The sequence below is a fragment of the Mustela erminea genome, chromosome 5 (assembly GCF_009829155.1).
Source record: "Mustela erminea isolate mMusErm1 chromosome 5, mMusErm1.Pri, whole genome shotgun sequence".
Taxonomy (NCBI): Eukaryota; Metazoa; Chordata; class Mammalia; order Carnivora; family Mustelidae; genus Mustela; species Mustela erminea.
Genome location: NC_045618.1, coordinates 73,902,874 through 73,926,335, shown reverse-complemented (window position 1 = coordinate 73,926,335; position 23,462 = coordinate 73,902,874). Strand labels below are relative to the sequence as shown.

Genomic DNA, 23,462 nt, shown 5'->3' with positions numbered 1-23,462 from the left:
AGCTTGGGAATTTCTGTAATAACTCAATACACATATTTCTGAAATAGCCCTGCTCTTCCAAACTACAGACATAAATTATGGTGGAAAACAGAAGAGGGAAAATCCTAATAACATACAACTTTATAGCCACAGCATTTTCAAAAACAACAGAAATTTTAGCAAAAATAGCAGTGGAATTCAATATCTGTTGGCATTTGGCCCTTGCATTATAGTCAGTAAGCTCTTCACAGCCTTAAATATTGGTACTTTTATGTTTTGCCTCTGTAGATTTAGGTCCATGAGAATATGTATCTATTTGAGAGTCAGTTCTTCAACATTTTTAATATTATTACTCTTCATAAATCAGAATTGTTAACACAAGAGGTGATGATAGCTCCCTGGTCCTTTTATTCTCACTCTCAGCTTCATATGGTAACTTTACCTTAAAAACCCTAGAAATTCTTAAAACCACTAAAACAAACTCAGCTGACACTAAACTAGAGTTCAGGTTTTCTTGTAGTGAGAAACTTGCCCCTCATACTTCTTTGATGTGAAATAATTATTCAGTGTGTTTGGAAAAGTCCATGAGAATCAAAACTTTCACATCATATTGACATTATACCTGCATTTACTAATTATTTGAAAAAGAATTTTTAAATGAGATATTACACTGTAGCAAAAGCAAAAATATTGTGTCTTGCAGTCAATGACTAGATGTATTTGCCACATCCAGTATTTTTGTTTGTATTTGGAAAATATAGCCCCCATTTCCATGCTAAATACCTGTATGTCTCCTGATAACAGCCCCTGGGGCTCAACAGTGACTCCTCAAATAGCCAGGCTATTCAGTCAGACAGTGTATGAGCAGCCTTGTGGTTCAAGAACGTCAAAGATGGTGACTGTGTTGTCTTCAGTAAGCATGAATATAGACTCCTGTGATTGCCAGTTGAGTAAACTACAGCTTTTACTATTGCATTGGGTTCTTCTCCACCAAAGAAAAACATGGACAATTATGAAATCTAAGATTACAATAGTATTCTGGGAGAAAAAAAAAAGGACAGAGAAGGCTCAATCAATTAGCTATTAAGAATATTGGTCACGTATCAGATTTGGGCCTAGACCAACTACTGCTCCCAGCTGGTTTTGTAACCTTAAGTCACTTAACATTTCTAAACCTCAATTTTGTCATCTGTAAAATGAGAATTTGGTAGTATCTAGAGAGAGATGGAGAGGAATTTAAAGTGCCTGGCCCAATGCCCATAAAACTGTAAGCACCATAAATATTTGGGAACAAATAGAAGTCAGTGCATGAATAAAATGATTTGTGAAAAAAGCCATTATTTTAAGACTTATGCAGTATTTTAATGCACTGTGTTATAAAATTCTAAGACAAGAAACTCTGTTACCTAAACTGTATTCCCAATACTTATTAAAATAACTGGCACATATGAGTAGATGTTTAGAAATTTTCTTGAATGACTGTAGCTATACCTTAGAATAATAATATCTTACTTTGGTATAAATCGTTATTTGTAAGGAGCACTTTCTCATATATTTGTTCATTTTATATCCACAAAGAAATGTTAGTACCAAAAAAAGCAAAATCAAAAAACCAAAAATATTCAGAAAACTCTAACCAATATATTAGAGTTTAAAAGAGCAGAACTCCATACATGAATGTTCATAGCAGCATTATTCACAATAGCCAAAAAGTGAAAACAACCAAAATGCCCATCAAAGGATGAATGGAAAAAGAAAATATGAGGTGTCCATACAATGGATTACTGTGCAGCCATAAAAGTAATAAAGTACTGACCCATAGATACACCTTGAGAAGATGATGCTATGTGAAGAAGCTGGACACAAAAGGTCATGTACTATAGGATTCTATTTACAAGCATATCTATAACCTACGTTTTCACCTAGATCACCTCTTTCCATTCCTAGCCCAGAGTAACGCCAGGATTCCTGAGCGCGGAGCATCCGAGCTGGAATTCGTTCCTTCCCCTCTAGCCTTGTCCAGCCCAGCACACTGACTCCAGAGAAATCATCTTTCTGCCCTCCAGCCTGCCCACATCCAGGCCCCTCCTGTGCCCCTCTGGGTTTGCGCTCAGCTCCCCCTGTTGCTGCTTTCACTGTGCTTTCCACGGTGCAGTAGTACACGGCCGAGTCTGACATTTGCACAGAGTGTTTCTCCAGGTGGAAGGACTTGTCACTCTTAAGACTGGCCTGAAAACCGTGATTCTCTACCCTCCGGTTTTCTGATGAGCTCTTCAGGAGGAGCTTGGGCTCTTTGTTTTGGTATTGGACATACCAGAAAGCAACAACCGAGTAGCTGCTCTGGTAGGTGCAGTTCAACGTCAACGGTGTCCCCTCAGGGAGGGTAACAGAACCTTCTGTCTGGGTCACTGTGTCTCCACTGGTCCCTCCTAGGGGAAAAAGAAGTAAAGACTTTGTTATATTGATAATATAAAAAGGATAGTTTCCATTTTAGGAAGGGTAAAAAAAAAAAAGTCATGCTAAAACCAAAGAATAGAACATCTTGGGAATTTTGAATAAATGTTACTTACTCAGCATCAGCAGGATTACAAGTCCTGAGCAGGAAGTAGACAGCATGGCTTGTGAAGAAGCAGCAGAAGGTTTTATCTGGGGATACATCCAAAGCTGAGAGGGCCGTTCCTCTAGTTTCTTGATCCTTTAGTGGACTCGTTTAGAAAATCTGGGTTCATGTGTTTAGCAAGACAAACTGCCCTGCAAGTTCATCTCACAGGCTCTAAAAAAGGAGTCGTGTTCAGAAATGGAAGATGAATTTGTGTCAAACCACAGACTGAAGAGAGCAGCGCCCTCTTGTGGTTCCCCCGTGATCCTCCCTGCCACTTTCCAACTGAACTGGTATTTACCCTGGCCCGGAGCTGAAGTTGTAGACATAGAAAGGAAATAGGAGTTTAGGGGGAGGGGGAGGGCTCCTGGAAGGACTTTTTGCAGACTGCAAGGTGGTGCCTGAGGCTGAGACAATGGGTAAACCTCTATCACCCTCTCTAAGATGCAGGGCACCATGGCTCCCTAAATCTCCTTAATCCTAGCATCTAGTGTCTCTTCATGCTGAGTATTAAGCTAGTTTGAGGATATCTTAGTATACTTAGGATATACTGAGAGTGTAAAAAAAGCATGATCTGAGACTTTCCTTGACACATGCATCCACTGTTCCCCCTCCAGCCAAGGGAAGAGCCTTTCTGCTGACAATGTGCTCCCTTTCTACCCTGATTTTGCTTAAGTAAATTCTATTCATTCTTTAAGAACCAATTTACACAGCATTTCCTTGCAAAAGGACACCCCCAGGTCTTCAAGGGAGGCCCTCTCTGATCCCACTTTACATATCTATCTACACTGTCATTACTACCTCATTGTAGAATCATTTGTGTTCTGTTTTTCAAACTAGACTTGGTGCTCCTGAGATCAGGAACTTAATCTCATTAGTCTCAGTGGCCAGTTTCTCAAAATATATAAGCCATTAGGAGATGCTCAAAAAATATCTTAAGAATGAGTGATTAATGAATGAGTGGATATGTCTGGTAGGTACAATTATCTTCTTATGAAGCGTAAGCTGGTGTTACCTGTTACCAGCTTTTTCCAGAGTCAGATCCCAGACCTCAATTAACAGGTGCATTCAGTGTTTCTCAAAATTGAGTAAGTTACAGATCTTCATATAAGGAACCATTCTTATGCTATTTAAAAAAATATATTATGATGCCATAATATACACCAAAATGAAGTTTAGTATAAATGTTTTAGGCTCATAGGTCTACACAATTACCATTATCTATGTAGATAATAGATACCAGTATCTATGAAGGAGCAGGAGGCTGGCTGAGGACAGAGCAGAAGCTGGCACCTTGCACCCTCCTCTCCACCTGCTCCTCTCCGTAATATGTGTAGCATTCCTCAGGCACCCCTGACTGCCATAAAACGATAAATAGTTAACTTGCAGAGATCACAATCCTGCAGGACAGGAATCTCCCTTGCTCTACAGATGTCCTAGAGATCTACAAACAGGGAGGTTACCTTATCAATAGCACAAATTTCCAGAGGCAAATAACTCTCAGTTCCTGAAGCCTTAATGTCTCCCTCCCCACCATAAACTGGAGGAGGCTGAGGTAGAAGGGAATGTAAATGATAGCAGGATCATAACAGCCCACCAAGAATCTCCCTTCCCTTCACATCCCCACCAATGGCAAGGTATATAACATGCCATCCCTCAAAACCCGGGGCAGCAGCTCTTCCTGCCCATGGGTCCTGTCCCCGTGCTTTAATAAACCACCATTTTGCACCAAAGATGTCTCAAGAATTATTTCTTGGTCATCGGCTCCAGACCTCACCTAGGTTCTAGAACTTCATCAACCACACCAAACAAAAAATGCAAACAAAATATAAAATCAATCAAATTCAAGTTCAAATAACATGAAGGATGATCTTCTGTTGAAACTAAAGGATTGGTGTAGACTCATTAGAGGAATACTAAAGATATGTGTAGTTCAATAACTGACTGGATTGAAATGATTTGGAGCTTCATGTACTATTGTCTGGATTATTATAATCAGTTGTTCCGAATACATTTACTTTTCCTATTCAAAAACAGTCATTTAACTTACCACTTTACAAAAGTAAAATAAATAATGTAATAAAACTCCCAAAATTCACTACTGAAAAGAAAAACACATTATGCATTTTCTAATACTCTTAAATCTATTGAATTGTATGTTGATATATTCAAACACTGAGTGTCTGTGACTCACCCTTTTCCAATGGAAACATTGTGGTAACCATGGTAACATAGGTTCTTGGGAGTCTGGCCCGTGTTTAGTACCACGTGCCATATCATAACCAAAATTTCTCAAGCCATTTTCTCCATTTAAACAACTGTGATGTCTTTATTTGTAAAATGTCATTAATTCTTTTGTCTTTAATTTAGGAAAGGTGACACAAAGAACAAAAGTATCAAAACCAAGGAGAATATTCTAAGTTGGTCATACAGACTGTTAGAAATATGCTATTATTGTTTTATTTTGTTGTCATCAAACAGAAAACTCCACAAATATAAAAATTCTCAAGTAATTCCTATTTTCAGGGGTTGCCAGAATTTTTTTCTGTAAAATAGTAAATATGTTAGGCTTTGAAGTCATATCTCTGAACAGATACCCAACTCTGCTGTCACAGTATAAGCAGCCAGAGTCAGTGCACAAATAAGTGGGCATGGCTCTTTTCCCAATAAAACTTAATTTACAAAGACAGGTGGCAGCCAGGTTAGACCTGTGGGCTGTAGTTTGCCAACCCCTACTTAGCCCTGGGAATTTACCTAAAAACCTCCAAAGTCCCACAGGTTACAGTCTGAGAGACTCAGCCATGTGTTCATTTTTTGTCCTTTCATTGCAATATTATCAATATTATCTTTGAGGATGCTTAAAATAAAGGGAAGATATTAAATAAGCAAATAATAGAAAGGAGAAGAAGGAGACTTGATGATCTTTTTTTTTTTTAAAGATTTTATTTATTTATTTGACAGAGAGAGATCACAAGTAGGCAGAGAGAGAGAGAGGAGGAAACAGGCTCCCCGCTGAGCAGAGAGCCCGATGTGGGACTCGATCCCAACACCCTGAGATCATGACCTGAGCCGAAGGCAGCGGCTTAACCCACTGAGCCACCCAGGTGCCCAGGAGACTTGATGATCTTAATGCCTAAGATATTTTGGTGCTGAGTGATGAAGTCCCAGAAGCTAAGTCAGGTTCAGTGGGGTGAGGAGGTTCGGAGCTGACGACTAAAGAAAGAATTCTTAAGACGTCGTTGGTGCAAAATGGTGGTTTATTAAAGCACGGGGACAGGGCCCGTGGGCAGGAAGAGCTGCTGCCCCGGGTTGTGAGGGTAGGCATGTTATATACCCCATGGTTGGGGGGAGGTGGTGAAGGGATGGGAGGTTTCAACAGAGTTCTCATATGTCAGGGAGGGCCTACAAGGTGCCGGGGGGAGGCCTTGCCCTTATGGCCTGATCAATGTCGTCCTTAGGTCAGGCATTAACGTCAAGATAATTGGGAGATTCTTGGTGGGGCATTATGATCCGGCTACCATTTACATTCCCTTCTACCTCAGTCTCCTCCAGTTTATGGTGGGAGGGAGACATTAGGGCTTCAGGAACCAAGAGTTATTTCCCTCTGGAAATTTGTGCTATTGATAAGGTAACCTCCCTGTTTAGACCTCTAGGACATCTGTAGAGCAAGGGAGATTCCTGTTCTGCAGGATTGCGATCCCTGCAAGTTAACTATTTATCGTTTTATGGCGGTTGGGGGTGCCTGAGGAATGCTACACATATAGAGGGGAGGGGGTGCAAGGTGCCAGCTTTTGCTCTGTCCTCAGCCAGCCTCCTGCTCTCTCATCACTGAGGATTAAGGAGTTAAAAACTCAGATATAGTCCCTGCTGTTAGGGAGCTCACGGAGTAGTAGTGGAAATAGCTTTTAACAAAATAATCAAAGAAATAAAAGAAAAACTACAAGTTTGAAAAGGCAGGGGCCTATGATTCTAAGAGTACACATCAAGGTTTCTTCAGTTACTCTTCACCAGATGTACAAGAAAGAGCAGACATTTGGTAATTTTTACTCTTTTGAAGGGAGGGAAAAGAATTTTCGGAGAGGGAAAAAGAATGGGAAAATCACCTAAAGTTGCTCTGAAAGGGTCATATAGGAGAAACAAAGTGCTTTTAAGGAACTTAAGTAACACCAGTATTTGTGAAGACCGAGACAGGCAGACAGGGAGTGGGAAGAAGGGAGAGAGATTAGAGATATTGTGGAATGAACTTGTCAAAGTAGCAAGATCCTAGATCATACAAGGTTTTGTAGGTCATTAAGAAGTTTTTCTTTATTATAAGAGCAGGTGTAGATCCAGGTGACTGACCTTGTCAAATTTGCACTCTGACCAGACTCCAAAGGATTACACTGAGGAGTCATGAGGTCAAATGTTAAATGTGCTAAGAGTGGGGAAACGAAGGATCAAGGTGGATTTGTAATTAGGATTGTGGAGTTGAGTCTGAGAGGTTGTGGGGGTTGTGATGTCTTCTGGAAGACTTTTAGGAGAAATTTGACAGAACTGGGAGATAGATTGGTTTTGGTGTTTCAAAAATAAATAATTAGGAATAAGTAAAAAGCATATGAGCCTTGATACAACCTGGTGTGAGGCTGTGGCAGAAGCTGCTCATTCCCTCTGTCATGCCCATTGTCTCCTTTGTGTTACTAATAGAATCCTGATTTTAACGTGGGTGGCAACATGTTAAGACAAAAGATAGTCCTGATATCTCAGCCTCACTTGCAGATGGGAGAGAGGTAGAGGCATTAAATAACACTCAGGAAAATGAAATGGAAATAGAAGCCATTGGGTATAGTTTCTGGAAAAGATTAACTTAGCCATCATGTGCCCATTTGCCCTCTGATTTTCTCTTCTTGCTTCCTGGAGGGTGTATAAAATGGACAGATCTCTAGCAGTTTCTTTAAAGTATAAAACCAAAAGTGACAACTTCGGGATGAGAGCAGTGAACTAGAAAGACACTTGATCTTTCCTAACATGATGAAGCCAGCATACCACCCCTGCATATGATAGAGCTTCTTTGTGTGAGAGGAAAATAAATTCCAGCCTGTTAAAAATATTATCACTTGAGTTTTCTGTGACATGAGCCTGAACGAATCTCTAAACTGATACAGAAAATGTTCATTAAGAACACAAACTCATTGTTTCCATCAGAGACTGAGGAAGTAAGCTGGGTTAGAGCCTAACACTTCAGATCTTCAAAGGTGCTCTAGGTGATTCTGATACAGGTGATGATGATGGTTGAAGTCTGGCATTTGGGAACCACTGCCCTGTAGAACATTCCTCTATCCTCCCCCACCTTTTTCACCAAACATGTACATAAATAGAAATGCCCAATTTTCTCCACAAACACATTTCCAGTAGTATCAAAATTTAATTAAGAAAGCTACATCAAACCATATGATCCAGTAATTCCATTACAGGATACTTACCCAAAGAAAAGGAAAACACTAATATGAAAAGATATGTGCATCTCTATGTTTATAGTAGCATTATATACAATGGCCAAGATGTAGAAGCCATCCAAGTATGCATTGATGATGAATGGGTAAAGAAGATGTGAGATCTATAGACATAGCTAGAGATGAATATAATGGAATATTACTCAGCCACAAAAAAGAATAAAATCTGGCTACTTGCAACAACATGGATGGACCTAGAGGGTATAATGCTAAGCAAAATAATCAGTCAAAGAAAGACAAATACAATATGATTTCATTCATATTTGGAATTCACAAAACAAAACAAGTGAACACAGAAATAGATAAATAAATGAATAAATAAATAAATAAATAAATAACCAAACTTAACTATAGAGAACAAACTGGTAGTCACCAGAGGGGAGGTGGATAGGGGGATGGGTGAAATAGGCAAAGGGGATTAAGAGTACCCTTATGATGATGAGCACTGAGTAATGTATAGAATTGTAGAATCACTATATTGTATACCTGAAACTAATATAACACTGTATGTTAATGATACTTGAATTATACTTGACAACTATAGCCAACATTTATTTACTATTAGGAAGAGACATAAATGAAAACTGCTATGTGTTTGATAATAGAAGTGCCCAATTTTTAAAAACAAAATTTCAGGGCAGTGGCAGTGGGGAACATACATCTCTCACCCAAGTAGGGAGAACCACTTGCTCTGCCTTTATCTCGTAAGTTCTCCTTTGATTCGTGAGGAGACCGAGGTTTGGAAATCACAGGACTAGTAAACGCAGAATGAGATTTGGAGTTTTGTTTCTATGGGTACAATGTTTCCATTCCTCAGCTTTAAATTGGAAAATTTGGCTGAAAGAGTTCCAAGATCCTTTCTACTTCTTTCTTCTATACAGGAATTGGAGGGAGGTGATAGTCATCTCACACATACATCTCAAGGGCCCATCTGGGTCGACAGAGGATTGAACATATGAGACCTTCTAATACAGAGAATTCTTTCCTCATCCTCTATAAGTGTCCAGAGCTTAGCTTCTTCCCTGATAAAATTAGAGCTTGGAGGGCCTTTCGGGCTTGTCATTCCAAGCCCTTCATTTCCATTGAGGAAAGAGAAGGCTGCTGTGCTGATGCTCTGCCCAAAGCCATAGAACTGGGATTAGCAGATTTGAACCTGGCATTGTAGTTTCTCACTCTAAACTTCATGCCCTTCGCCTTGGTACAAGGTGCTTCCAAAGAAATCATGAATTTGAGAGGGTCCATCTTTCATCTTGCCCGCTCTTTATAGACTCTCCTTCCTGTGAAGACTTAACCACGAATGCTACCCACTGTGGGGCTTCAAAGGGGCAGCTTGGGCAGAGTTTGTGCAGAGGCTGCAAGTACTTGGTGAACACTGTGTCCTGTGGTACAGATGTAAGTAGCAGAGTCTGCAGTCTGGGAAGCAATGATGGACAAAGAACTGCTTTTGATGGAGTTGTCCAGGGTGACCCGTAGCCTTCCACTGTATTTCTCTCTTTCATTTGAACGTATTAAAATCAGCTGGACAAAGCCTTGACCCGAGTCTTGTCTATACCACTGTAAGTTGCTTATCGAAGTTTTATAACTGCAGTTCATGGTGGCATTTTCACCCTCCTGGAAGTTCAGGACCTGATGATGCTGTTCCTGTTGGCTGTTCACCCCTAGGCAAAAACAGAAGGCCAGACACCAAGAGTCAGTCATTGTACTTTTACTCTTTAGTATTTACATTTCTTTCCATGATTTTCGGAGTTTGCCCAAACTCAGTCTTGTGGGCTCTGAGCATAGGTCACCCTGTTCCTATAAATTTGGTCACACCCCGGCCCCCCCCCCATTTCCATTACCAAGAGCCCCAACTTACTGGGCAGTTGAAGCCATAGTATCAGCAAAGACACTTCCAGGAGTTTCTCCATTCTTCTTCCTTATTGGGATCACAGCAGACTCGGCTCTATGGACTGAAATGTGGCCAGGATACTCAATCGAAAACATTGACTGTTTCTATGGCGTATATTTATCTGTTCTGTCTGGATGCTGGAGTCTTACCTGGCCCATCAGAAGCCAACCCAATCGTTTTCAATACACACAAACTGATTTCAAACCTATTGAGTCTGGGGAGTGACACTGCCATCTTGTGGTAGCAGCACCATATTGCTGATAGAATGTACTTTTTCTCACTCTCTCTCTTTTTTTTTTATTTAAAGATTGTATTTATTTCTTTAACAGACAGAGATCACAAGCAGGCAGAGAGACAGAGAGGAGGAAGCAGGCTCGCCGCCGAGCAGAGAGCCGATGCAAGGCTCAATCCCAGGACCCTGAGACCATTACCCAAGCCAAAGGTCGAGGCTTTAACCCACCGAGCCACCCAGGCTCCCTGATAGAATGTACTCTTAAAAGGAAAAAAGGGCGAATCAGAAACCATTATAAAGCAGTGATGCCCACCTTCCTGCCGTGACGTTACTGTCTTCCCTCTGTGCCTGTGGTCCAATCCTAATTTCTTCTCATAAAGACAGCAGTCATACTGGAGGAGGGCCCACTCTAATGATTCCATTTTAACTTAATTACCTCTTTAATAACCCTACTCCCAATACAGTTACATTCTGAGGTACTGGGGGGCTAGGAACATACAAATTTGGGTGGGGAGACAATTCATCTCCTAATAATGAGTATCTGATATTTCTGTTTCTATGGAAGCAATCGGTAGGGTACAGGAAGAGAACCAGCTTTGCAATCAGGCCAGGGAGGTCAAGTTTAGATCTACCCATTCAGTACTTGTTTATATCATTTGTGCCTGTATTCTCTTGACTATAAAATGTGGATGATGAGTAATAATAATATTGCTTTTTTAGAGTTCTGGAAATGATTGATGAGATAATAAAATACTATTTAAAGCAGAGCCTGACATTTACTAATGACTCAAAAATTATTGTTGTTACAAGAAAATGGTTCCTGATGCTGAGCAGTAAAAAAGAATGGCAAACACCCCCTAGAGTATTTTCTAAATGGTTTCAAAAACTGACTTTAAGATGTTCTGTGTGTAAACTAGAGAGATGAGGAAGAGGGGAAGGAAGAAACATAAGGAAGACAGGAAAGAAAGGAAGAAGGGGAGAGGTTGTTGGCTGGAGATTGGAGAGTGCTGGGAGGTACTTCTAGAAGAAGGTTTGTGTTGGGTGACTACCACAGCAAACCTGGGTGTTTGTCACTATGAGACAAAGAAAGAGTAAGGCTTTCTGAGCAAGAACTGATGTAATTTAAGGAGTTTACATTTTAATCTGTCTGGTCTCTGCTACATACTTTAGAAAAATTTGTGATGAAATGTTTTACTAGTGGTTAAAAGATGATCCCTGGCTCTAAGAAATTAAGTGACTCTTCCACCGCTTCACAAGAATCTAGCTCCATTATTATTTGTATCTATTTGGCTGTATACAGGAAAAGTATATTGAGAAGCAGGAAGAGAAACAGAGGGGCACCCGGGTGGCTTAGTCAGTTAAATATCTGCCTTTGGCTCAGCTCATGATCCAGAGTCCTGGGATGGAACCCCACATTGGGGTCTCCACTCAAGGGGGAGTCTGCTTCTCTCTCTCCCTTTTTCCCTTCCCCCACTCTTGATCTCTCTTTCAAATAAATAAAATCTTAAAAAAAAAAAAAAAGGAAACGGAAACATTACTGACCTCTGGAAAGAACTGGGAGGTGAGCTAGCTGGGGTGAAAGGGAAACTTTTCATTGTAAATGTTAATGGAACACCAGAGCAATATATGAAAAAGCAGGATCATTTAGGGTTCAGATCCTTTGAGAATGAAGTTTGGGGTCACTTTTCAAGGCAAACAACCCAAATCCAGCAGGGTTCTGGCTTCAGACAGGGAAACGGAGCTGTGTCACCTGCAGCCCCCTGACAAAATCTGGGCTCCAAGAACGTGGTCACTTTCTCTGTCTTCCCTTTGTTCTTTATACGTGTGTGTTCTCCTGTATATGCTGTCATTTTCTTCTTTCTCCCTCCTTCTCACCACTATATATAAATTGTCAGAGATTAACTTTGTGATTTAGTCTGTGCATAACAGCATATTCAAAGGAATTTCCTCTGAATTTTTAGAATTGATTAATACAGCAAGAGAGGGCTAATGACTGTTGGGACTACAGGTCTCATTTTGGGGAAAGGTTAAGAACTTCTCTTGTTCGAAGGACAGTTTTAGCTTGCTAGATTGTAACATAGTCATTTCATTGTTGTTTAGAAGTTCAAATGTGCATGCAGAGGTACCTATGAAAGATAAGTAACCATAAGAATAAAGTGTGCCAGTCATTGATTTATTGCCTTTCTTTCTTATTGCCAAATCAGTGCCCCCTTTGCGATATTGGACCCGTTCCATGGAACATTCTCCTTCACCAGCTGGCATGATATCAAGCTATGCCAATAAGAGGAACGTGGAAAGGCAGGAGGGAGAAGCTTCTTTTCCTGGTGCTGGTATGTCTTTGCATTTCTTGTTCCTGAAGTTCTTGTCCAGCCAGCCTGAGGGACATGCAGCGGGATTCACCTGCAGTAAGGTTCAGTGACAGCTACACATCAGCTTCCTGGCAAGACTGCTGAGTCCCCAGAGCAAGTTTTGCTCCTTTTCTAGCTTCCTATAACTTTGTTGGAACCCTGGTCGGTGTTTTTCTACTTGCTAGCCTTTTTTCTCTGGCACCTCAGCACACTTCTCCACCATTCTGCAAGCTGCAGCCACACACTCCCCAGCGAGATCAGAATCCTTGGAGAGTACGGTATTAAAATATGTCACTTACTTGGGAAGCCTGGCTTAATCCTAAGGTAAAAGCTTCTCCCTACATATACTATTTCTATGTTCTTTAGAGTTCTTTTTAATTATTTGTATTAATAATTACTGATTAGATTCGGATTACTGTGGGTTTCTTTTTTCTTCTGGTTGAGTTAGTAGGAGTCCGTGAAGTGCATGACAGGAAAGGAAGTCACATGCCATGAAACAGTATAGTACCTTCAAGGAACTGTGCTTAGGTATAAGGTGATGAACATATGTGGGGTGGGATTGGGTGGCAGAGGAGTTGGAGAGGTGAGACCCAACCCACTGGAGAGTTGTCTTGGGCCAAGAAAAAAATTTTTTTTTTTTTTTTTGCTGTGCTATATAGTTTATTTCAGAAATACTTTTTCTGGGTACTACTAGACAGAATAAACACACTTATATCTTTAAAACTAATTAAACAGAGTTGGTAATGAGAATTTCCTTGGAAAAATTTTTGAGATTAATCTATAGCTAACTGACAACCAATGATATTATATCTAAGAGGTAAACTCAATGTGAGTCTCCAGAGAAAGAATACCCCACCATGGCCGTATAGAGAACTTATGAAGAGGGGTACCAGGGTGGCTCAGTCGGTTAAGTGTCAGACTCTTGATTTTCGCTCAGGTTACTTTCTGTAACTCCTAAAGGGTTTGTGCTCTGCTTCCCTTATGAAACCAGTTACTGTGTCACTCAGAGCACAGTAATACATGGCTGAGTCTTCCTGTTGAGCTGATTGTTTCTTCAGATGGAAAGATGTCTCATCTCGTTTAAGGTTGGCCACGAAGCCTTTGGTACTCTCTCCTGAGATCTGTTTCAGGAGTAACTGGAGGGCTTGTTTAGGATACTGGACATACCAGAAGAGTATGGGACTCCCAGAATACGAGTAGTTGCACTTGATCTGCACGAAGTCCCCTTCAAAGACAGACATGTGGTCCTCAGGCTGGGTCACTGTCTGAGCTCCTGTTCCTCCTGTAACACCAAATTAACATCAGAGAAGTCTTGCAGACTGAGGAGAATATTCCTTTCAACTATTCTAAATCAGGAAGACCCCAGAAAGAGAATAAAAAGGCATTATACTCACCGAGTGTGAATATTGTCACCAACACTGAGAGGAGGGTGGCCTTCATGTCAGAGCTGCAGAGAAACAGGGGCTCTTTTCTGCAAACAGTTCAGCCACATGGACACTGACAGAGTGGTAAGTGAGTTTACCGGTATGTAAAGTGAAAGCTCTTTTTCAAAGACCTGGTTGGTTTCTGGCTTTTGTGAAGTTCAATTTGTGTAACGTCCTCCTCTAGAGGCAAAACTGGAAACTGCAGATGATCTTGGTCTTTCAGGAAGCCTTGACATTCTCAGAATGAAGAGGCATTTTCCTCTACAGTTAATAAAACAAAGTGGAATGCTTTACTAATTGAAAAAGTGTGCTACTATAAAGGTTCACATAGATCAATGGGATGGAATTGAAAGTTCAAACATACAAATTACTGATGGAAACTTAGTTGAAACAAAAATGGGAAAAGGTAAGATAAAAAAAATTAAATGTGCCTTGATAAATGGAGAGTCATTTAGAAATTAACAAACGAATGTGGACAGCTACCTTAATATCTGTTACAAAATAAATTCCAAGTGAGCTAATACTTAACATTTTAAAATAAAATAAAAGATAAGCTATTTTTAAACAAATTTAGGAAATAAAATAAAAGATAAGCTATTTTTAAACAAATTTAGGATGTCATAGTTTGTTTAAGCATGTCAGTCAGAAAGCATAATAGAAAATATTGATAGATCACATTTCATAGAAATTGAAATTTCTGTACAAGTATGCTAATGAAATGTTTAAACATTACCAGATCAAGAGATTTTTCATCCATCATCATTGATTCTGACCTTCCCTACATCAAGAAGTGGCGCTTTAGAATTTAAGTTCTACAAGTTTTTTTTTTTAAAAACAGGTCATAACAATTATCATCTGATCTCTCTGATATGAGGAATTTGAGAGGCAGGGGAGGAGATTTGGGAGGTAGGGAAGGAAACAATGAAACAAGATGGGATCGGGAGGGAGGCAAACCTTAAGAGACTCTTAATCTCAGGAAACAAACTGAGGGTTGCTAGAGGGGAAGAGGCCTGGGCGGGATGGGGTGGCTGGGTGACGGACATTGGGGAGGGTATGTGCTATGGTGAGTGCTGTGAAGTGTGTTAGCCTGATGATTCACAGACCTGTACCTCTGGGACAAATAATACATTATATGTTAATAAAAATAAACACCCATTTAGCTTAGAAAGAAGGCAATTCTAGATAGATGATAGACTGAAAGTGTCCCTGACTCCCTGTGCTTTGCCAAAGAGTGGTGACCAGCCAGGTTATGCCAAGAGAGCTCAAGTGGGGAATCCTATGTGGAGTCACATATAAATCTGGGGTCAGATATCAGGGAACTCGAGGATGAAGAGGAGAAAACTATGGAACACTGAGAGAGCTTGGCCTGCCAAGATCACTGGGCCTCTGAGAAGGAAGCTTTTCTCTTGAGAAAGCCTATCCTCTAGCCCCCAAATAGCTGAAAAGGAAGTAACAAGTAGGCTGAGTCTGTCCTTAATGAAGAGGAGTACAAGGAGATCAGAGAGCAAAAAGGTTTCCTTCTAGTTTTTTCAGCAGGGTACTGATGTTGCCCTGCTGACTGCTACACGGCTGACCAAGGGCACAGAAACATCTAGGCTTATCATTCTCATAGGATCGCCTCCACATAGACTGCCCTCAGTAATCAGACTTGTCAAGAGGGAAGTAAAGAAAGGAAAAAGAAGCTTCAGAGAGAAATAAAGTCCTCATTTGGGTCAAGTACAGCCTGAAAAAATGATCAGGGTCAGTGACCCAATTTCCTTAGCCGAAAATCAGGACACATAATCTGAAAAGTGATTGAGAATTCACTTATAAGAAAGCTATGTCATGGGGTTCCTGGGTGGCTCAGTGGGTTAAGTGTCTGCCTTCAGCTCAGGTCATGTTCTCAGGGTCCTGGGATCGAGTCCTGCATCGGGCTCTCTGCTCAGCAGGAAGACTGCTTCCCCCTCTTTCTCTGCCTGCCTCTCTGCCTGCTGGTGATCTCTGTCAAATAAATGAATAAAATCTTAAAGAAAAAAGAAAAGGGAAAGCTGTGTCAAAGAAGGAATACATCATTGAGTGCATTGTTAATTTATTCAATCTCCTTAAAGAAGTGAACATAATTAAATGTAATTAGGAGAATTCTGTAAATCTCAGACTTGTGGTCATCATGAACAAATACAATGTCTCCAACAAGACTTTGGTTGATGGAAGGAAATAGAACATGTATATGATGGTCACCCTGATCTCATTTTAATCTCCCTTCATCTCTTTTCCAACACTTTCCCTGTATACCCTGCAGGTACACCTGGCCGATTCTACTCTGTGACTGTGACGTATAGGCCACATTTTGAAGTGTCCATTTCTTTCTCCCCAGTCTCTCTTCTCCTCACTCTCTTTTCTCCTCTCTCTCTACATATGCTCATTATTTTTCTCCCATTTCATCTTCTCATCTCCTTTTTATCCTGTTTTTCTAATCTCAGAAGAGGTATAACAGAAAGTAGAAATCTTTGGAATAATTTTGAAGTGAGGATAAAGGCTCATACTTTATAATTTTTAGTCATAAACATCAAAATGGCAAATAAGTATTGTAAATGTTTTCTCCTGGAGCTTCCAGCTTTCCCTTTGTTCTAGATGATGCTCAGTTCTGCTTGGAGTCCTCTCTGTCACACCCATCACAGCAGCAGACCGTTCTCACAGATGAATATATGGCGATCTCCTTGTCCTGAAAAGGTATGACTAGTTCAGATGCCCTCCCAACTGCTGCTAGCTCTCATTCAAATTTTCACTAACATCCAACTATCTCAGAACTAGAAGGAAAAAGTCGCTCATTTAGAGTAATGCCTAGAGTGCCCCTACTGGTCGAAAACCAGGCTGGGGATTTTTTATTTTTTATTTTATTATTTTTTTTAAAGTGAACTGGTTTCTTCATCAAAATGCCATTTAATGAAGGCTATTATCTTAAAATATCTTGTCAAATTGAACCTTCAGGGTTGCATGTAATTTCTCCAATCTATTTAAAAATAATTCCACAGCAATTTATTGAAGGTCTTCTTAAACTAGACCTTGTGCTAGGTCTTAAGAAATCAAAAACTGAATGAAACATTGTCGCTATTCTTAAGACACTGAGGTATAGCAGGAAAGACAAACATGTGAGTGTGTGTGTATTCATATCCCAAATAGCATCCCGGAAAAGTACAAAATGAACCCAGAAATAAGGAGACATTTCTTATAACAGAGGACAGTTAGATAAAGATTTAATAAGAACATGATCATTTTGTCCTTTTCCCAGAAAAGATAGAAAGAAATGTTATTAGTAGATTAAGTAGAGATATTATTTTGGGAGTAGACTATAGATGTTTCCCAGAAGAAAATAAAAGAGCGGGGATAGGGTGCCTGGCTGGTTTGGTTGGAGGAGCATGTGATTCTTGATCTCTGGGTTGTAACTTTGAGCCCCATGGTGGGTGTGGAACTTACTTAAAAATAAAATCTTTGAAAAAAAGAGGAGGTGAACAGAGATGTAGAAAGAAGTTGGAGGACGTGAAGTATAATTGCTTACTTATTACTACTTTCAAAATGAATTTCTGCTCTGTGAGGTTTAATTCCGGTGTGTACAAACTTTTATAACATTTTGGGGCAATTTTTAAAATCACATAAATCACATATAATAATTTAGAGTTATAATCGTGTATATAAAACATCTTAAACATATGAGCTCTTTGATACAGCTGTTTCAGAGGAAATAAAAATATTCCCTGGTTTTGGATAACCCTATTAGAATTAAGGTAATCTTTGACATCGTGAGCTTTGGTCATGGAGATCTATTTTCCTATGAACTTCGATAATGTGGTTTGAAAGACTAGAAATCTTTGTTGAGTATGCTATTTTACATTATATCATGAATTAGTGTGGCTTCTTACAAAATACCTAAGAGTTTTTCAGCAGATATTACTTTTGATATCCTTTTATGGGTTAGGAGCCTTAAATTTTCAATTCAAAAATCACTGGGATAACTATTTCAGAAAACAATTATGACTGGGTGGCTTTTAGATTCCCAATATTGCTTTAAGAATCATATAAATTAGGTTCACTGGCTTTCTGTTACACAAGAATGGAAACCTAGGTATTGTGATGTCTATTTTACATTAAAGTATGTCAGTGTCACACAGTTGGATATTTAGGTGCCAGCAGTTAAGCTTCAAATCTAGGTGGAGACTATATTGCACTGAATAAAAATCTACGCTGTACGCGTTGCCTCGTTGAGAACATATGTGGCCCAACTTGTCCGCTAACATGATAACCAAGTACTTCCGTTTTCCACATGGAGATCAACACCTGAGGCAGTGCTAATTACTTTAATGAATGCTAAAAGTGTTTTTTTTTTAAAAATGCAAACGCTCTTGCCTTTTCCACTTCAGAACTCTGACACTGCATGACATACTCAGAGTGGGAGTGGCGTGGGGAATTGGTGGAAGTGCATCTGTCCTGGAGAAATTCATCAGAAGACCTCCATCTGGAACAAAGTCTATCTTAATGCAGCAGAGCATTACTGCTGAAGCAGTAATGTAATGTGAAAGCTTTACTCAAGAGTAAAGCATTTCCCAGAGCCCAGCCTGTCCTGCCCTATATTTCTTCACTGAGGAAGAGATCTGGGGAAACTCTCTCTTGAGGTCCTGAGTCACAAAAAGTCCCCGTGTCTCAGGAGGTTTGTGTTCAGCTCCACCTGCAGTCCCAGACGCTGTGTCACTCACAGCACAGAAGTACTCGGCCGTGTCACTCGCATGCGCTGAGTGTTTCCTCAGGTGGAAGGAGGATTCAGTCTTCCGAAATTCAGCCTCAAAACCTTTGATGCCTTTAACCAGGGTGTTCCCTGAAAAGTACCGGAGGAGAAGCTGGAGGCCTTGGTTGGGGTACTGCACGTACCAGTAGAGATAAGGAGTTCCACTATAGGAATAGTTGCACCTCAGCTCTAGAGCAGCTTCTTCAGAGACAGTGACATGGGCATTGGGCTGGGTCACCGACTGAGCTCCGGTTCCTCCTGAAACGTCAATGCCGAGTCAGTGAGTCCAAGACAGACTTACCTGGTAAGAGAAGGTGTCTTTATTCCGCATCCAATTAGAACATGGTCCCTTTTGTGTAGGGAGGAAAGGAAAGGGAATGTTACTCACTTGGGGCAAAAATCACATCAAGCACTGAGATGAGCAGCAGGAGCATGGCTGAGCAGTGGAGCCACTCTGGGCTTCCTGAGCAGGTGGGACAGTAGCCGAGATCACTGAGCCTTCAGAGCTACAGGAAGAGTGGGGAGGTGGGGCTGGACAAGTCCGTGGCTTTGATGAATTTCAATGACTGTAAGAAGGAGTCTTCCTCTTCTGGCCTCTTTTTGTCATGGTTTCTTCTCTGCACAACGTCAGCCAGCTGCAGGGAGGAGGGGCTTAGTGTCTGGTGAGGACCTGGAACCAGAACAAACGTCTCTTCTGTGCAGCATCACACTCTGCCAACACTGGCAGGACCAAGGATCTGAGAGAGCTAGCTGTCTTCTGTTCTCATTTCAGAGAGGTGGTCATCAGAACTTCAACAGAAAGTGTTCCTTCCTCTCTGAATCTATGATCACGTCACCTTCTGTAGTACATGGTATTAGTCTCAAAATAAGGGAGAAATGGGAGTTTTGTAAAAATAGAAGAGTAATCTACTTCACTGAGAAATTAGTCACAGAAGAGAATATTCTGCTTTGGAGTAGGCTTGAGAGGCTTTATATTACCTTTGAAAGCCACTCATCAGGCAGAAGGACTAAAATCAATTGCCTCAGTGGAGCTGAGCTTCATATGGCCTTGTGTTGCTGGATGATACTTAAAATTAGCCTGGAACATGTGACATTATCTAATCAGTGCCGACTTACAAAGGCAGTACTTTTCTTTGTCAGGTAGAAAGTGTGAAGAAGATTCCTTGGTTTCAGGGGAACACATTTGATGAGTGTTTATGCTATGAGAGAGTAACCTGGGCACCCTATATTTAAGCGGAGAAAGGGAGAGTCCTGTTCTAATTGTCAGTGGTCAGAACAGACTGATAAATTTTGCCAAATGATGGAGGCCTCACACTAAAAAAAACAGAAAAGTGAGCAGAATTATAATTGTAAGAAAAATATGGCATACAAATAGTGAATCTATATGAACTCTGTAAAGCTGGATGGAGTGCAGCCAGCATACTGGGAAATGAGAGGAAATTCCAGGTTGCATCTTTTTATCAGTGATTATGGGAACAAAAATGAACAGAAATCTTAACTCCCCATTTCCAGATTTTCCCACACTTTAGACTACATAAACAGTGTCCTGTCTAATGGGCCACGTCTTCAACTTTATAGTAAATGTGACTTTTACATTCTCCCCCTGTAATTGTAACATCTACCACAAGGCCTTAATTCTATCAAGCCAGAAACATTTTTCCTGGACTTGGGCATAAGTTGTAGGGCAATTCAAGAGGAGGGTTTTTTTTTTTTTTTTAGATTTTATTTATTTATTTGACAGACAGAGATCACAAGTAGGCAGAGAGCCAGGCAGAGAGAGGGGTAAGCAGACTCCCCGCTGAGCAGAGATCCCGATGTGGGGCTCGATCTCAGGACACTGAGATCCTGACCTGAGCCGAAGGTAGAGGCTTAATCCACTGAGCCAGCCAAGCGCCCCCCAGAGGAGGGGTCTTTTGGTATAATCTTTGGTGTTATCAACTTCCTTCCCTCAACAACATTTTCTAAGACATCATCTTCAATACCATATGGTATTTTCATAATTGATCCATGCAGGTCTTTAATCACTATAACAAAACTCCTCAGTGTCTGGAACTTTTTAAGATACTTACTTGGCGATTTTTCTCAGGAAATCTGAAGTCTTTCTGTGCTCCCATGCTCTGCCTGTGGGTATAAGGCGTTTTATGGCCATGGCTAATGCTTTTAATTCCTGTGTGCTTCTAGAGAGCAAAGAGAATTTCTCTACCCTGAAGCTTAGGCTCTATATCAGACAGTGCTGGGATCCTAGAGGGTTTGGGTACAGACAACAGGTGCCAGGGAAGTACTGTGTGCTCACTGCACAGAGGTAGGTGGCTGAGTCGCTGAGCTGGGAGTCTCTGATGAGCAGGGAGACATATTGTTTTGTTCTATCAACCTGTCCCGAAAATCTTCCTTCCGTCTTGTTACCTTTGGAGTACATGTACATCAGCAACTCAGGGCCCTTCCCGGAATACTGTCTGTACCACGTGAAGTACTGGGAAGCACTGTCGCTGTAAGTGCAGTTGAGAGAGGCAGCATCTCCCTCCCGAAGGCTCAGAGATCCGGGACTCTGCTCCACTCTATTCTGTTGACTCCTCATCCCTATGAAAAAAGACAGGGGTCAGACAAAGGATAGTCTTTGGGTAGTGGATGCTTACTCTCCAGAATTTAAATGAATTTTCACAGGCCTCCTAGCCCACCCCTCCCTTAGTGGGGGAAATCATTCATGTTTTTACCCACAGGCCCAGAATAGATGATAATTCCAAATACTGGACTTTATATTCCCAGAGAGATGCCCCAAACTCACAGGTTAACTGAAGCCACAGGATCACCAGTAAAACTCTTGAGGACTTCATCGTTCTTTCTTCCCCAGGTTCACTGAGGATTCAGATTTTAAGCCCTAAAAAAGTGAGTCTAGGTCAGACATTTCAAATTCTTCTGCTTTCCTACCAATTAGGAAAAAAGAGACTTTTTCACCACCCTGCTACAACACCAAGCCCCTCCTCTCGACTCTCTCTTCTCTCTCTCTCTCTCTCTCACACACACACACACACCTGAGGTTTCTTCACTCCCTGAGAAAACACTGCCATCTTGTGGACTCATGATAGTCATCAAAGAAATGTTCAAAATGTAGATCCTTATTATATGAACTGATAGAGTAAAACTCTGCCACTTTAGTAAAATTAAAATTTTAAGAAGCACATGGTCCAAGTCAGTGTGTGTGGGGAGAGGGAGATGTGTATGTATTTTACATAAAATGGTAACACTTGTCTGAGCAAAAGCAATTACAGAAAACAGCCACTTTCCTGCACTGAAAAAGCCGTCAGAGGATTCTGTTTTAGAAGCCCCGTGAGGTTCGTGCGATTCAAGGAGGACTTTATATTGTGTACTCTTTTCCACATCAGGCCAGACACTTCCTATCTCATTCCCTCATCTCCAATTTTTAAAGAAATGTATTCTAAATCAAAAGAATCCTTTCGAGACAGTGGCCCCAAATCTGACCAAATAAACATGTTTCCAGCTCAAAACTTGGGCAATATTTTTTTTAGCAAGGCCAAGGGCTAGAGGAACTTGCGATTCTTCATACCGTTTTGCACCAATGACACATGTGTGTCAAAATAGTGCTTACTATAGCTGCCATTATTATTATCATTATTACTATAGAGATGGATCTGACTTCAATATGTAAACTATAAATAAAACCTAGTGTACATGTTCATTTTCCTAATTCTTCTTATTTCCTTTTCTTGCATAAGGCTTCAGTATTTAAGGATTCGTTTCCAAAAGTCGCAGATCTGGTATTGCACTCTATGCAGATCCATCCTACCCTAGCCAGCAAACCAGGTTTATCTGAGGGCAATGTATGCCAGAAGCTTCCCTGGGGCTACAGAGAAACAAGCACAGACAATAGCTGTCCTTCCTATTCCACAGCCTGTCACGTGTCCTCACAGAAGCTGGTGGCTACGGATGAGCAGTGGCACAGTCCTCTTCCGTTCAGGGGCCATGTAGTCATGCAATCAGTATCCAGACAAAAGAGATTGGTCAGGCCCTTCCCAAACTGTGGCAGAAACAGAATGAGGGAAAAGAGGCTAATATTGGAATCCCTTCTCTAACTGTACACTCCACTGGACAGAAACCACATAGTCACTTCTCAGTAAAGGTAAAAACCAAAGGAGATGGGACAGCCACAGAAAATAGCAACCATACATGGTCTTGGGAAATTTATGAACACCAAATACAAAGCCTTAAAAATAGAACGTGGACCTGAAGCAGAGTCTTTATATGAAGCACCCCACTCTTTTTTAAGATTTGACACAAAAATGAATATAAATTTCCAATAGACTTAATACTGTGGTGGCTGCAAAGCCATATCCGTGCTGGCAGAATGACAGAATCCACATAGCATCAGCACTGTCCTGTCTGCAGAAGCTTCCATGCCTAATGCTGTCTAAAGAATATATGGAACTCCTTCGGATGATGGAAGGACAGTGCTGAGAAATCAATCAAAAAGGAAATCCACAGTCCCCTCTCTCATTTGACTTAAGTAGTCTTCATTTTCGACATTAGTACATTTTTAAGATATGTCTTGTGAACCTCAAAGGACTGCAGAGCAGCCTCCATTCAAAGGGGATTTATCTCAGATTGAAAATGCTAGTATAATTTTGTGTCCATTTAAATTCACCTATTTCATATGTGCTTCAGGTCCACGTTCTGGGTACTGATGACATGGCAGTGCCATACATTGTTTGTATCTCCTCTTTTTTTTTTTTTT

At 40.7% G+C, this 23,462-nt stretch overlaps 4 gene segments (V, D, J or C); all 4 read right to left on the bottom strand.

Moving 5' to 3' along the window:
* Positions 1-237: 237 nt before the first annotated feature.
* On the bottom strand, positions 238-2,801 carry LOC116591097. The segment is given in 2 exon segments: positions 238-2,408; positions 2,550-2,801. Coding segments are annotated over 2 exon segments (630 nt in total).
* A 6,544-nt stretch (positions 2,802-9,345) lies between these two features.
* Positions 9,346-10,227, bottom strand: LOC116591108. The segment is given in 2 exon segments: positions 9,346-9,725; positions 9,923-10,227. Coding segments are annotated over 2 exon segments (393 nt in total).
* Positions 10,228-13,473: 3,246 nt separating this feature from the next.
* Positions 13,474-13,975, bottom strand: LOC116590189. The segment is given in 2 exon segments: positions 13,474-13,817; positions 13,930-13,975. Coding segments are annotated over 2 exon segments (390 nt in total).
* A 5,176-nt stretch (positions 13,976-19,151) lies between these two features.
* On the bottom strand, positions 19,152-21,663 carry LOC116591116. The segment is given in 3 exon segments: positions 19,152-19,350; positions 21,119-21,292; positions 21,498-21,663. Coding segments are annotated over 3 exon segments (231 nt in total).
* Between the last annotated feature and the right edge of the window lie 1,799 nt (positions 21,664-23,462).